At 37.3% G+C, this 16,660-nt stretch overlaps 1 protein-coding gene across 5 annotated transcripts in view; it reads right to left on the bottom strand.

The window, feature by feature from the left end:
• Positions 1–1,611: 1,611 nt before the first annotated feature.
• LOC311287784 (adhesion G protein-coupled receptor L3) overlaps positions 1,612–16,660 on the bottom strand; it is a 308,150-nt gene continuing 293,101 nt past the window's right edge. For 2 of the 5 annotated variants that reach the window (XM_084404835.1, XM_084404834.1), the window contains 3 exons: positions 16,408–16,533; positions 13,930–14,026; positions 1,612–3,295 (listed from right to left, as the gene is read on the bottom strand). In XM_084404835.1, coding sequence (XP_084260961.1) covers positions 2,457–3,295; positions 13,930–14,026; positions 16,408–16,533 — 1,062 coding nt within the window. In that variant the 3' untranslated portion in view covers positions 1,612–2,456. Of the gene's footprint in view, positions 3,296–4,230; positions 4,249–7,848; positions 7,978–13,929; positions 14,027–16,205; positions 16,257–16,407; positions 16,534–16,660 lie in introns of all 5 variants that reach the window. The other 3 variants (XM_084404831.1, XM_084404832.1, XM_084404833.1) reach the window with 3 other exon arrangements.

Here is a 16,660-nt window from a genome sequence, read left to right on the forward strand (position 1 = left end):
AAGACGATCTTTTAGCCGACTAAATGCCTCAAATGCATCAGGGCTGAAGTGACGGGAACACAGCCGTGGGTCTTTAGGGAGTTGTACTCGTCCACAAGCAACTTCCCACTCTTTTCTTATTTTCTTCTCCTTTGGAAAGCAGTGGAGGCTTACATCACTCCCCTTGTTGCCTTTGGACTGGAAATCATAACCAAACGCTGCACAATGTGGCATTATATTCACTTTTAGGATGTAGCTACAATTAAACTTAGCGCCATTAGCTCACCTCTCTCTGTTTTGAACACAACCGACACAACCTTTACACGTCATCGACCCAGAATGCATTGCGCGCGCAAAAATAATGGCTGCCTTCGTAGTTCAAATTCTGTAAAACACTGAGGATTTTTTGAAATAAAAATATTTTATGTATTTCTAACTATGTATTTTGTAGGAGAGAGCAATTGTAGCATATGTAGGCCTATGTGTCTTAATAGTCGGGGTTCCTTTTAAAAAGTATATACAAATGGTTAGAATAAGGGAACTTCTACTCTCCCCTTGGAAAATCGTATTTTCATTCGTATTTTCGATTTTTTTTAAAGTATGTATTTTTTGCGCCCCCAATACTGCTGTCATTAACATCACACCAAGTGTTTTGGTGAGTTTTTCCATAAAATTTGTTTGGTTATGACTGAAATGGAGACGAGACCACATGCAGCAGTCATTAATTTGACTCATTTACATGACTGATTTACATGACACAACGCTTCTGGGAGCATGTGACTAACCAACTGCTCTAACATTAATTTAGTACAGTATTTATGGAAATTTAGGTTGGTAATACGACTCCCTTATATTAATTTCTTCTGCTAGTAATATTATGAATTGTCCTTGAATAAATGTAAATGCAAATGTAAATCATGATCTCAAAGTGCCTTTATAAGGAACTATTACCAAATGAGTTACTATTGGAGAATTTAATTATAAAGCAATATTATTTTTCAAGGTTTTATGTCAAAAGAGCCCCTAATCGAAGAAAGCCATCAGAGACGTGTTGTTGCAGAAAACGTACACAGCCAGCAACTCTCGGCTTCACTCTGTCAGTCATTTATTTGTTGGCAAACAAGTTTCACTGTTACAACAAATATTAGTGAGAGGTCATTCAACCACAGGAGAAACAAAAAAATGGATAAACAAAAGAATAAATAAAATTAATAATCATATTTGTGATAAAACATTTAATGTGCCGCAATCATTTCACCTCTAGCAGTTTTGCAGAATAGTTTGTACTTTCCCCCCCTCAGTTTAATAAATAAACATTCATTCTCCACCAGAAAAAAAAAAAAGCCAAAAGAAGATATTTTTTAAGTTTCTCTCATTCTAAATGCGGATCTCTGAAATAAAAAAAAAAGTGTCTTGTGTGAATCTCTGTCAAAGTCTCGCTCTCTCTGAATGAAAAAGGCTTCTGTTGATCATATACTGCGATTCTCATTTCTCTACCACAAAATGGCAACATATTTTCAATGTTGGGCACCTTTCTTCATCTACAAACTGGTGTCTATAAATCAAACAGAATGAGAAAAAATGTAATTTTTTTTGTCTATTCTGTGTTTTTTTTTTGTTTTTTTTACTTGCCATTATTCATACAGAAATGAAGACATGAATGTAAAAGATATAATTAAAAAAAGAGTGAGGGATCAAAACCTGTCGTGTTGAGGACAAGACCATCAGGAGAGAAAGGAAATGGTCTGAAATCACCATGGTTACGGAAGCGGAAGGCGTAGGAACAGAATAAGCACTATCCTGTGTAACACTAGTGTCTGTACATTTACATAGAAATATTGTAGAATTCTCCAGTATTAGTTCTTCCCACGCTTTTCAATATTTGTTATTAATACAGCAAAGAACAGAAACGGTGGAGTCGTCCTTCTTCGGCATTGTTCTCTGTTGCAGCAAAATGTGCTGCTTTTTTTACCACATGAGAAGAAGAAACATATTTAAAAAGCAAATATGGATACAGAAGGTATTAAAATAGTTTCCGAGTCACATTGTTTTAGACTTGATTGGTGTTGACTGGATGCACTGAGCTACTAACAATGTTTTTGGCAGTTATTTGTATTCCTTCGGGGCCGCTGAGAGTGAAAAACCCTTCAAAGTCTCGTACTCCCCGCAAGGTTATACATCAAATCCAGTTTTGGGTCTGTTTTCCCTTCAAGTAGATGTGCACGACCAATAGAATCAAAACAATGCCAACTTTAGTTCCTCAACAAGCAAGAGTATCCATAATCCTTTCCTGAACAGAATACAAAATCGCCTCCCAAGGTTTGTTGGTGCAGTTCATTTTTCTGCAGACACATAGAAGCAAAAGTGAACAACTGTGGACGACAGAACGGTACGGAAACGTAGAAGAGCACGTAGAGCTCGAGATGTTATTGGGCGATGAGGATGAGCACAGCAGAATGCATGATGTTCGGCACCCTCTATAGGCTGGTGACCATGTGTGCAGGCTCCTGCGGCATTTCTTCGGGCGAAAGCTCATCTTTGGGCGGGATGATAAAGCCGTCGCTGCTGCCGCGGCCCAGCTGGTAGTAGCTATGAAGCTGGTGCAGATGGTTGCGTGAGCCCAAGTTGGGCATGCTCTTATAGTACACTTCGTCTGGCTCCCCGGTCCTGGGAAGCGTGTGCATGTCGCCACCGTGGGGCAGCGAATGCGTGTCGGTGCGCTCTGGGTCAGGCAGCGTGGGCATGCTGGTGTAGAGCGAGTCTCTCTGCGGGGATGGAGTTTCTTCCGTTTGCTCCTCTGTCAGCAGAGGGAAGAAACTCTCGCTGTTTTCTTGCGGAAGGCGCCGTCGTAATGAAGAGGCTGAGCTGAACGTGGTGGGGAGAGGCTGGACGTGGCGTGGTGGCGGAAGCAAAGGTGCATTGGACTCCTCCCTGATCAGCTCTAGCCCTAAACTGTCCTCGGGTGGGAAAGATGGCGAGTCGTCCAAGCCCAACGCAAGGTTAACGGGCAGCATGGGCGAGTCTTTCACCCCGCCTCCATTGCTGACTTCGTTCACCAACTTGTTCATGAGGTTGCGTCCGTGCTCGGCCGTGCGGTCATGGTTGTTCAGGTAGGTGGGCAGGTAGTTGGAGGTGAGCTCTTTCAGGATCCGTTTCTCCAGCGTGGTCTCTTTGTGTACATTGTACGTGCGGTCGATGATTTGCACGCAGTCGCTCATGTAATCGGCGCTGGCCAAGCTGTAGCTGTTGCCATGGTTACCATTCAGTGGTAGAGTATCCATGGCACTTGTATCCCGGGCATTGTTCAGGATTCCCTCTGCAAGACGGAGAGTCAAGGAAAAGAGTAATTAAAAACACTTGCGCCTGGCGCAATAATAAGACCAACATGCAGAACCGCTCGCAGAAACAAACTGAAAAACCTTGAAACTCTTCGTCCCTGGGGCGAATATTAATTGAGCTTCCGAATGAATGGTATCTTGATTGGATTCGTCATGGGTTCAAGGCTGATGTGAGGTTTAAAACTCTAAAACTTGCCAGCTAATCCTGTGAAAATGGACTTACCAGTCAAACATGTCTTTGGCTATATATTAGTTTTCCTCAATTTTCCCACATATCAAAGAACACTCAAACCAATTGCAAAGCCAGCAAACACAACAAAAACACAATGCACAAACACACAACAATACACAACAGCTAAAGCAGACGCTTGGCATGTAAAAGCTTTTGACAAACCAAATCATGCTGGCCTTTATATAACACTCATATATCATCAGGTACAGAGAGAGAGCAGCTTCTCCGCCTATAGATTTCTACATAATTAAATTTAGCATATTATCAGCATCTTGACATTAAATTGAACACTCTCCCACACTCTAAAAAACAAAATGTGGGAGCACTTTCTTGTTTGCCAATTTTTAGATTTTTAGATTAGACCATTTGAACATAAAATAACATTTGTTTTACTTATCAGTGGCTTCGACAAATATGCAAATTTTAATTGGGGGGAAAAAGACCTGGGTTGCAAAACACCAAATTGTCCACTCAGCTTCTATTTTAACAAAAGCATCACTTTACGTTGATGGAGGGACGAGAAAATTAGGTTTTCATTTAATGAGGTAGAGAGTGCTCTCTGATTAGAATATTGACTTAAACATCTCTTAGCAGAATGTCGCTTACTATAGTTTTAAGAAAAGAGTAATAACGTTAAGGGAAATTACATTTGGTAAGCAATGTTTAGTTTGACTCCCATACTTGTCTCTCTGTAGGGCTCTTAAAGGACAGCATGGAAAAAGGAAAGAGAAAAAGGTACAGGTAAGCATTCACAGTGACCGCTCAAATAGAACATGCACACAGATTAATGAAGCGCAGGTAAATGGTTACGCTCAACCCCATCGTTTCACCTCTCAAATACAGACACACACCCCCGCGTCTCCTCGTAATCCCAGGATGCACATGTAAATGCCATAAAATTGTGCTTTAAAGACCCTGAATGTCTGGAGGGCGCCGAAATGGGCTTCTGTCTCCATTAGCGGCGCGCTTCGCTCCGAACGTGGTTCCACAGTCAGACTTGTATTCGGTAAGAGAGTTATTGATCGGGCTAAAGAGGAACATTAAAAGTGGCCAGGGATCTATTCGTAATTTCAGGGCTTTTATTGATATTAGATTTCAAGGTCGCTACAATGTTGTCAACATAGATGAAGAGGTTGTTATCCTGCGCTCGCCCCTCCCCACTGACGTTGCCCAGAAACGCGTCTGTCTCTCTGTCTCTAGAGCCTTCTGAATTCTTTCTGATCTCTGCATTAGTGAAGGTGGCACTAACAGGTGGTGATGGGGGGAAAACAGATCACCAGTGCAACAGACAGACAAGAAGAGACAAGAGTGAGACAGCTGCGTGCAGGGATGCGTTATTGCTAACAGGAGAAGCCAGGCCTCCTGCGAGCATCTCAGCATGAGAGTGCAGTAAATTCCTGTACTAAAAGAACGTGCTGGACGTATGAAGTCTTGCTATGAAAACTGACGTTTTTGCATGCAGCCCTACAGAAGCATATTCTTATTAGTGCTGTGAAATGCCACAAAAAAAAGTAGTGTCACAGTCCAGACCCTTCTGAATGAGATGCATTAGACTGCCTTTGCTGATTTCATCTTGTGATTCGGCATTAATGCATGTGTAAAGTTGCATTCGTATTTCTTCTACAGTACATGAAAGGGCCTGTTTACACCTGGACACTTCATGCATTTTTAATGATTGGATAAATATCCGATTTGTTAAATCTGTTCCATTCACACTTGGCCATATCAATTTGTCTCTGCAAAACTAATATAAATTCCTGCACTATTTTCACATCAACAAAAGCAACATAAATGAGCTGCATTTTATTTATCATCAGCTAATTTCAAGATTAAAGGGCGCAATAGGAGAGAAATCGGTATCAGCACTGGTAAGACCATTAGTCTCACTATTTTTAATGAAGATTATTGTGTGTTCAGGAAGCGACGCCCAACTTAGTTTATAATATCTGGCTACCTGGAGCTGGTATATATGGAAGCTTGCTTCCGCCACAGAATAAAAATGAAAAAAGGTAATTGTGACTTCTTATCTCACAATTCGGACTTTTTTTCTCATAATTGCGAGTTTATATCTCGTAATTCTGATATAAAGTCATAATTGCGAGATATAAAGTCAAAATTGCATGATATATTTTCCTCTTTCTAAATGAAGACAAGACTGAGGTCATTGTTTTCGGCCCAAATTAAAATTCTCAGTGCATAAGCCCTGATTTAGGGAGTCTATCGGCTTTTAAATACGGAAATTAGGTGTTCTTGTTGACCAGCCTTTAAAATTTGACAAACACATTTAATCCGTAATCAGTTCCAGCTTCTACCATCTTCATCTACTGTCTAAAATCAAAGGCTTCCTCACTCCGAAAACTCTGGAAATGGCTGTTCATGCATCACGTCTCGGCTAGATTACTGCAATTCCTTATATTACGGTATATCAAGTTCTCAAATTGCTCGTCTTCAGTTAGTCCAAAATGCTGCGGCCAGGCTCATAAGTGTCGCAAATAAGACAACATCTCTCCAATTCTCAAATCTCTACACTGGCTGCCAGTTTGACAGAGAATAGATTTTAAAATTCTACTTTTTGTTTTTAAATCTCTACATAACTTAGCTCCTGCCTATCTATCTGAACTTGTTCATCCTTACACTCCATCCAGAAGCCTAAGATCCTACGATCCTACGGCGACTCTGGGACACCCTGCCTCTAGAGAATAGAACGGCCCCTACTCTGTCTGTTTTCAAGTCTCTGTTAAAAACCTACCTGTTTTCTTTAGCATATTGATCTCTATTCTTAGGTTGGTTTTACTATTTTATATTTGAGTCTGATACTGTTTTGCCACTGCTGTTATTCCATTCTATATTTGAGTCTGACACTGCTTTGCCACTTCTGTTTCACTATTTTATATTTGAGTCTGATACTGTTTTGCTGGTTGTTCAGTAAAGCACTTTGGTCAGCCTAAGGCTGTTGTAAATGTGCTATATAAATTAAGTGAACTTGAACTTGAACTTAAAGTCAGTATTGCGAGTTATAAAGTCAGAATTGCATGATATAAAGTCGAAATTGTGTGTTATAAAGACAGAATTGCGTGATATAAAGCCGCAATTGTGTTATAAAGTCAGAACTGCATGATATAAAGTCGCTATTCAGACTTTTTTTCTCGCAATTCTGAGAAATAAAGTCAGAATTGCAAGATGTAAACTCGCAATTGTGAGCTAAAAAGTCGCAATTATCTTTTAAAATGTTTTATTCTGTGGCAGAAACAAGCGTCCGTAGGTATAACACGCTCTCACGCTTTAATTTTTTTTTAATCATTTTGGGAGGAGTACATTTTAAAAATGTGGCTTCAGCAACCAGATGCATTTACAGTTGCCCAGTTCCATCTAGAATGCTTCTCAGACCACCTCCTGAAGTGGTTTGAGAGATCAGATTTAAATTCGTCAGAGTTTCCGAGGGCATTTACACCTGGTCTTTTTACGATCGGATAGCTATCCAATCAGAGAAAAGGCATTAAGTGACCAGGTGTAAACAGGCCCAAAAAGTCATTATCCCATACTCGTCCTGACCTTGGCCTCCTGAGAGCACTGCAGCATGAGTGCATGGTAGATTTCTAGTCTTTAGGTGTATGCATTCTTACTGAGTGTTTTGTATGCAAGGAGCGCATTTTTTGTTTTCAGTTGCATCAGTGCTGTGACAGGTAATAGAAACGTCATGCATTACTGTCCAAACCCTTTTGCCTGAGAAACATTAGACTGAAATGCTTTTAAAAGAGTGGACGGTTTTGTCTTGTGATTCAGCACTCATGCATGATTCAAGTTTGGATTCGCATTTCTGTCTAGAAAAAGTCATTATCCCATGCTTGTTCTGAAAAGCCCGCCCTCCTGCAAGCGTTGCAGGATGAAGGCATGGTAGATTTCTGGACTGTGGATGAGTGAAGTCTTACTGACTGCGCATTCATTGTTTTTAGTTGCATCAAGTCTAGTGCAGCTGTCAGAACCAATCTGCATGAGACACATTAGTGCGATGTGTCTTCAAGAGTAGGCGATTTTATTTTATTCTACGATTAGGCACTAATGAGTCGCATTTCGTAGTGCCGCAAAATGTAGCCATTAGTTACTATGATTATTTCAGCTTTATGAACTCATTTTTCATTGGGAACCTTGTTACTACAGACCATACAAGACAGAAGACAAAGATGATCGCAGACACGTTCAGCTTGAAGCCACATAGCGGAGCCCTTTCCTCCCAAACACACACACACACCCACACAGTTAGTGCACAGGAAGTTAAAGCAACGGAAGAATGCAGCACACCTTGAGCGTTGTACATGCTGAGAGTGGGGTTGTTATAGACTGATGATTCGCCCAGTAAGGTGTTATAGGGGTTGTTAGAGGCGTGTGAGCGCAGCAGAGAGTTTGGGATGAGGTGATTGGCCATGGCACCTGATGCAGCCACACAGATGGAGAGAAGAACACACAGAGAAGATCAAACGAATGCAGCAACAATGTTAGCATTGTTATTATACAGACGTCTCATCAGCAGCCACAGAAAAAAGCAAGAACATTCAACCAATGTTAGCATTCTTATCTCATCAGAGCCAATGCAAATCTATGGAAGAGACCTGTTCCTGGATAAAATGGACCATCTCTTAGTGGGGTTAATATAGTCGGCCACTGAGTTTATCACTTTTTTTTCCTCCTTTTTTTTTCTGTTAATTTAAAATTGTCAAAACAGTACTTTAGCAGAGATACATATTTACTATTTTACTGCTACAACGACCAAAAAAGGTTGAAGACTCATCTTGTACTTTGGGTGTATAGATTTTATTTCAAATGTATGAAGCCCATTTCCACCACATAGCATAGCAAGAAAGAAAAATCATGATTTGGTAAAGTATGACCCAAGTCATAACTATGACATAGAAAGACACAATTATGAGATTAAGACACAAGTCAATGTTATAAGATTAAAAGTCAATCATGACAAAAACATAGGTTTTATTTAATAATTATCTCACAATTTAGATTTTATCTCATAATTACAACTTAAAACACATACACTTACGATTTTGACTTAGCATGTGATAATTTTGACTAAGTATCTACATTTTTACTTTTTACGTCATCATTTTAACTTGATCTCATAATGACACATCTCACAATGTGGTGAGCAGGACGAGGCAGAGGGCCCTCCGTCTCGTCCTGCTCGCCACAACTATATCTCATATTTGTGATTTTACCAAAGCATGGTTTTTTTCTTATGTGGCAGAAATAGACTTCCATAAGACCGAGATTGTCCCTACTCCTAATATAATCAGCTGAACACCTGACCAGCAAAAAAGGTTATGATGAAAATAAAAGGATAGTGGCTATTTAAAAAAGGGACACCCCCTTTGTTATATCCCACCCAAACTTCCTGTAACACAGAAAATAAAACTGTGCACATCAAACCATTTCATAGGGTGTTTATAAATTGTAGCATGAATGAATTTTGGGAATGAATTTAAAGACAGAACCAATCTGAAAGGCCGTTAACACACGCTTGCTGACAAGTTGTATCTCTCCAAGAAGTTCATTCTCAAAATTCATCCCCCTTTAAAGAACAGCTTTTGTAACTAATTCTCCTCCATCTTCTTCACTTTTAAGACAATTACTGTTGGACTGAAATTGCCTGCGGTGAGCAGTGTTCCTATTATTATGCATAATCTCTCGGCAGGCTAATACAAAACCTGTGCTTTTTTTCAACAAAATTGGATTACCCGGCTTTCACCCGAGTTCTACATGGGCCTCTTGAATGTTTGTTTAATAAATATTTAGCTAATTTGATGATGCTTTTATTTAACAATAAGCGTCTAATCCCTTCAACCCAGCTCTCAGTTTTTAACCCACTCAGTAAGACTTTCTGTTTGATTCTCCATTTAAAATCATGTACAATATGAGCTCATTTATTAAACAGAGGTTTGGTTGCGATTATCAGTGTAGGCACGTATATTATACTGTCGGCTAATTATACACCTCTGAAAATCATATGCTGAACATTGAGATAAAAGTAAGAGAGAGAGAGAGAGAGAGAGAGAGAGAGAGAGAGAGAGAGAGAGAAGTTGAGGTTAAAATGCATCTTTTGTTTTGCAGTGGAAATGGTTACACAAATTGACAATTGACCTGCACAGTGTTTGTGCAAAAGGTCCTGACCTTTAATTGAAAATATGTAATGACATTCATTTTTAAATTCAGTTAAAAATGTGTTAAATAATATTACACAGAAACATGAAAAATCAGCGGAAGATATCTTGTATGATTACAATCAAAGTATTATGGTAGCACTTTACGGTTTTGCATATACATTTTATGAACTATTATAATTTTCATTTGAATACTGGGCAATAACTAATAATACCCCTATTGCTACCTTATATTACTTTCTCAACCCATGTTGTTACTTTATATAACTCTAAGTGCTGTAAGTGCACATACTGTAAATAGAAGTGCAACCAGAATTACATTTTCATCAAGTGTTTCTTTAAGCATTTATTTATTTAAGAATAATTTATGCAATTGTACATTGTTTATTTGAAAGAATCAAAAGTGCAGTTTCATGTCTATCCTTGTATTTTTCAACTGGTCGAAGTAGATATCGGATTTAGAAAGTAATAAGTAATAAGTTATCCAGTACTTTTTTAGAGAGAATAATTAGTATAGTAATCTAATCACACTGTTGAAGCTGTAGATAGTAATTAATAACTTTTTTTTTTTTTTCAGTGCCCAACACTGGTTTTAAAATGTTACCTTTTAACTCCTGCCATTGACAAGTTTTTTCAGCAATACATGTTTTCAGTGTTATATAGGGGGTGCTGTTACACATCTTCTCAAATACTACAGAATCTCTGGATCCAAAAACAAGCGAAGAAAACGATATGCATAAACCAGAAGGAGCGGATAGAATGCACAAGTAAGCTAACATGATCATGAAACAAGCCACAGCATGTAAATCAAAACTGCCTAACATTACTGAATGAAATGAAAAGAGGTTTACGACTGTGCAAGCTTTAGGGGTGTTGATGGACTCAATCTACTCCATCTACCTTTTAACTTGCCCACATTCAAGTGTTGATAAAATAAAATAAAATAACATAAAAAATATTTTTTTTTCTTCTTCTTTTTTTTAAAGCAGACGCTCTGTTCTTTCTTTTGCTTACATATTCATACATCAAAATATTCTGATTATGATAAAAATGCTGGCACTGGCTTACAAACTTAAAGATAAAATGCTGGTGTGGAAAGAGTTAAAGGTAGAGTTAGTCTGTAGTTATTATAATTAGCTTCATGTATTTAATTGAATAGTCTAGTGTCTCTCAGACTGTAATCTGTCCTATGACAGGCGGGTGACCCAAACGTGTGTGTATCTTGATGAGTGTTGTGGTTTCTCTGTATGTCCCTCACACACTCTTCCTCATCTTTGTTTAATACATCTGTCAGCTCTGAGCAGCATGAGTGATGGAGTGTCTCTCACACACACACACACACACACACACACACACACACACACACACATCTGGGTTAAGTGCCTAATTATTTCCATTGTGACACTTCCTCTCTCTAGAGAGGGTCAATCCATCATCATAACAGAACATTAGCGTCTCACTGATCAGAACAGGAACAGAGACTGAGAGAGACAGACAGAGGGAAATCAACTTTATAGAGGCATCTGAAATTCAGAACGACTCAGAGCAGATCTTCATTCTAGTTCTCACAGGTGTGTGTGAGTTTAAGAACAAAATTGCTCTCATAAGTGAGCTAAATCTGACAAATTATCATTCGACTGGAAAAACGGGTCATGCATTGTAATTTATCAAAAATAAAACTTAAGTCTGTGAGCATCTATTGACATTTTTCAAATGGTTTGAAGACACTTTCCACAAATCCAGGTTATTTTTAAACATCAACTACAGCTTCTTGAGTTTATCCTACAATAAATCTATAGAACATAATTTAGAGAATTTGTTTAACGTAATTAATTGTAGAAAAGTTGCCAAAGCTAGTTGCCAAAAGCAACATTTATCATTTTAATTTAGTTTATTTGTACTAAACTAAATAAAAAAACGATTACAACTAAAACAGAAAAAAAAAAAAATTGGTGCAATAAAAACTATAGACATATTGAAAAACAAACTAATAAAAATGACACAACAAAATGACTAAAACTAATAAAAAATAAAAATAAATAAAATAATATTATATATATATATTAAATTTACACTAAAATTACACTGACATTGACAACCTCATTCCGTTTGACTTGAGTGCATTTGTCAAGCTCAACAATTCACTGACCTTTTTTTGAGAATTATTATAATTTTTTTGACATTTTATGTCCCTATTCTTTATGCTATTTGTGGAAAGTGCCTCATTTCCTTCCACTAAAAGCAGCGTGGTTCTGCAGTTTCCTGCTCTCCAGTGTCTTTTATGTCTCTTGACTGGATGGTGTGAATTAGCCTGAGATGTTTGAAAGCATCTGCTGTTCTGTCTTCTCCAATCGCAGTGCTTTCAACTGAGGGAATGAACTGTCTGAGCTCTGACGGCTCGACGCTCTGCATTATTGAGGCCTGCAGCTTATTGCTGTCTTTTCACTCAAATAGAAATGTTTCGTTTTAAGATACACCGTACTCCACACTAATTAAATCCTCATCTACCTGTTTACCTCTCATTTACACAATATACAAAGACTTTAATGGAACATAAATGTAATCTAAATGTAAATGAAAAGAGATCCATTACATTATGCTTACTTTATATCTTTTCTGCACTGATTTCAAACATGCAATTATATGGGACATGGAAATCTGCAGGCGCTGGTTAAATTCTGCCTGATGCCAGAAGGTTCAGACCTTCGTTCAGATTTTATGAACTGATTTTGAGTTCTGGAATTCTGTGGAATGAATACAAATATGCTGAAACAGAGCTGAGAGCACTAAACTTTGTTGGTAGCTGAAAGCACAATCAAATTAGCCAAAATGTGTGAACATTTTGTACATGACAGAACATCAGAGGAAATCTATGGAAATGTCTGCAGAATTCTCCAAGTGCAGATTTAAAGTGTGCATGGTTTAATGCTCTTAAGAAAAAGAAGTACACTTAAGCATACTTTTAAAAAGAGTACTTATTGCTTAAATATACTTAATACAATTAAGTGTGAACTGGATGTAATGCTTTCAGAAACTTAATTATATATTATTTGCAAATAAATAAAAAATGATTCGTTCAAATGTATATTAAATGCAATTTTTTTGGTTGTTTTTTTGACCCACTTCAGTAGGACTTAAGTGCATCTTTATGTGTAAATTTATAATTACTTCTATTGTCTTTAAAATATGGTTAAAGTTAAAGCTGAATGTACTGACAAACATTTATAGTAAACTAAAATACACTTTAATATAATTTCTATTGAAAATTCTGTAATGTACTTAAATACATTTGTAATTACATATTGTAATGTAACGATTAATGTACAATTTAGAACATTTAAAATATATTAACTGTAAATGTAATATTGAATAACATACTACAGCTGTTATAATCAAGTACTTTACTGTACATGTGCTTTAGTATGTTAGTCACAACATCAAAACAAGTGTACTTCTTTAAAGCACTACAAAATATTAGTGATTCAAAGTTTACTTTAAAGTAAAACTTAAAATTTGACATTATTACAAAATGCACTTATTTATAAGTGTACTTAAGTATTTTAAGAAACATAGTAACTCAAGTATTTTCTCTTTAAGCACATTTAAATGCAATTTTATTTCAGTAACGTTATATTATCTGTTTTAAAAATATACTTTTAAGGTCCCCCTCTGGTGAAAATCAAGTTTTTAATGTTGTTTATATGTCTATGTGGTGTTTTTAATATGCTTTAAACCAAACCATGTGCAAATTCATAAGTCAACACCATTGCTGAGTATTTTCTCCTTAAAACTGCAGTGAACCAAAGACAGTCTCAAAAACACGGTTTGAAATCACTGGTGTTTCTGACGTCACAAACTACCTTGTAACGAATCACGTCAACATGTGATCATCAATGAGTGGATCACTGAGCTGGTGTGAGTGGAGGCGGGGCTCATTTGCATATTCATAGAACCGCGTATGCTAAATGAGGCAAGGGTGTAGAGTTGCATTCAAGCTATTTTAAGGCATGAAGAGTATTTTTTAAGGAAAAAACTTTAAAATATGTCATTTTGGTGATCAAAGATGAGCTTTAGGGGATACAATTATTGACTACAGGGGGACTACAGGGCACTACAAGTGCACATTCAGTACAATTATATGCACTTTTTTCACAAGGGTCGCAATACCCTGCAATCGTATAATAGCCATGCATGCGTGTGAGTGTGTGTGTACCTCTGTTGAGTGTCGCTGAACTGTTGATGTCTCCAGCCATGAATGAAGACTCTGACTGCTTCCTCACCGTGTCATTCCACATCCGGCGGATTCGGCTCTGTGAAGAACAACAGAGTTTCACACACACGATATGATCAAGTCAAGTCAAGTCAAGTCACCTTTATTTATATAGCACTTTTTACAATACAGATTGTTTCAAAGCAGCTTTACAGTGATAACAGGAAAATAATGCAACAGTTTGTTTCTGCTGTACAGCTGATCTATAAGAAAATAGTGTTGATTCATTTCTGTTGTAAAAAAGTTATTCATTTAGTTCATTTATCTATACAGCCGCTCTGGAGAAAACCGTGATGTCATCGTCCAGCTCAGTTCAGTTCTCATATAATGGTGTCAACGCAGGCAGATCAATAATATTGTTGAATATTAAGTGTCCCCAACTAAGCAAGCCATAGGCAACAGTGGCAAGGAACCAAAACTCCATCAGGTGACAAAATGGAGAAAATGAGGCTCAGCCAGGGGGCCAGTTCTCCTCTGGTCACAAAAATTGACACTTGTCTGATCACAGACACATATCTCATATGATCAGAACCAGTGTTACCCAAAAATGAAATTCCATCATTAAATCGCACAAACCTAAATGATTTACTCTCGAGTTCGTGAAAGAGTAACTGTGTCCGATTTGTCAACGAACTGTTCGTTTGAGTTGGATCTTTGCAATGATTTAGTTAATCTGCTACACACAACTTATCTGAATGATTCATTCATAAATCAAACTGAATAGGTTTTCAAACTCTTAAAAATAAAGGTTCAAAAGAGTGGTGCCATAGAAGAACCATTGTTTTGCTACTCCAAAGAATCTTCCAGTCAACAGCTCTTAAAAGAACCTTTTTTTTTTCCTTAGTGTAAAGAACATTTTAATAATCTAAAGAACCTTTTTTTTCCACAAAATAAAGTACCCTTTAAGGAGTGGAAAGGTTCCATGGATGTTAAAGTTCTTCATGGAACTATCAATGCCAATAAATATCCTTTGTTTTAGAGAGTATACATTCTTCAAACGATCAATTCAGGTTTGGTATGAACAGAACAGGTATGGTACAGAATTTTCATTTTTGCATGAACTATCCATTTCAGGTTATCAGTTATGAACTGTTTATTCTGTCTAAAATGCTTACAATGTATTGCAGCACATAAAAAAAAAAGAAAAAAAAGCTTAAGTATAAAACAAAAATCCTCTGGACGTGAAATGTTGAGCTGTTTAAAGCACATTACTCATCTGGGTGACATTTACACGCACACACACACGGGTCACGGGTCGGCAAAGTGTGTTTCTGGTGCATGTCAGATTCTTGTTACATGTTTGCTGATATCACAGCCGATGACCTCTAAAAGGCTAAAGGTCGAATTGGAAACCTTGTCTCCATGGAGATAATATAACCAGACAAATCGTTACCATGGAAATGAGATATTAAAGCACAGATATGTAAAGCCAAAGATTTGTATGAGACAAGGACAGCATACAATGGAAATCCTCCCTTCACTGCTCTCTTCAAAGCAAACTATGTTCAGGTAAAGGACAGGATTGGAAATGTGAAATTGCGAATTTTTCCTCTTTATATCATCGAATTATTTGAGCTGGGATTAAGTTCATTTTAAAAAGTCAACCTTTCTTTTTTTTCAGGACGCAATATATACTGTGCATAAATATATCAATATAGTATCTGCCAAAATGTGTTTTGGAACAGACTGTATTGTAAAAAGCATATACGAATAAATGAATGGTGCTTCTTATTATGCAATGTGCTTGACCTTACATTTCCAGTGTGACTTGGAAGTAATATCGGCTACAAAATTTTACTTGATCTATTTTCATAAGACATTTTAGACCAAATTGGATTAAAATGGCAAAATATCCATATTCTGAATGAAACATATAACACATGCTTAACTGTATTTTGCAATTAAATGAAAATGTATTATAGTTTAAATTCATATTAAATGCAATTAGTTTTGAGTTGTTGTTTTGACCCACTTAAGTAGGTCATATTTATAAGTTATTTCATAACTACTAGAATATGCTGAATGAAATAAAATAAGGAGGTAATATGACAACGATATACAGTAGAATATTCCTGTTAGAAAATATTATTATTGCATACTGCATACTGTTTTACATGAATATCACAAAAATATCTACAAAATGTTGCTTCTAACACAGCATATCACTAAGATGAGCTGATCAAGTGTGTAGTGTGAAAAATTATAGGGCTGATAGTTACTTGTTCATACTGTAACTGTGAGGAGTTTGTCATACAAGGCGGGTGGTGAACCTTGTGATGAAAGAAGAAGGAAAACAAGAAACAAGAAAAAGAGACAAAGAGAGAGAGTGAGAGAATACACACACATGGACACTCACAAAATTGCATTTTGGCTTTGTGTTGCTGTACGTGTGTGTGTGTGTACTGTATGTTACTCGTCTACCTGTGATGCTGAGGAATATCGTCCAGGTCCGCGCGACGAGGAGCTTTTCACCGAACCCATAGACGACTCCACACTCTTCCCAGTGTAACAGTGAGTCCGAAGGCACTTCCCGTACTCTTTGCGTACCTAAACACACACGTTGGATTTTCATGTTTTATGGGGACATTCCATAGAAATAATGATTTTTATATTGTACAAACTGTATATTCTATCCTCTAAACCTACAATTTTCTGCATGTTTACTTTTTTTTAA

This window comes from Rutilus rutilus (genome assembly GCF_951802725.1).
Source record: "Rutilus rutilus genome assembly, chromosome: 3".
Classification (NCBI taxonomy): domain Eukaryota; kingdom Metazoa; phylum Chordata; class Actinopteri; order Cypriniformes; family Leuciscidae; genus Rutilus; species Rutilus rutilus.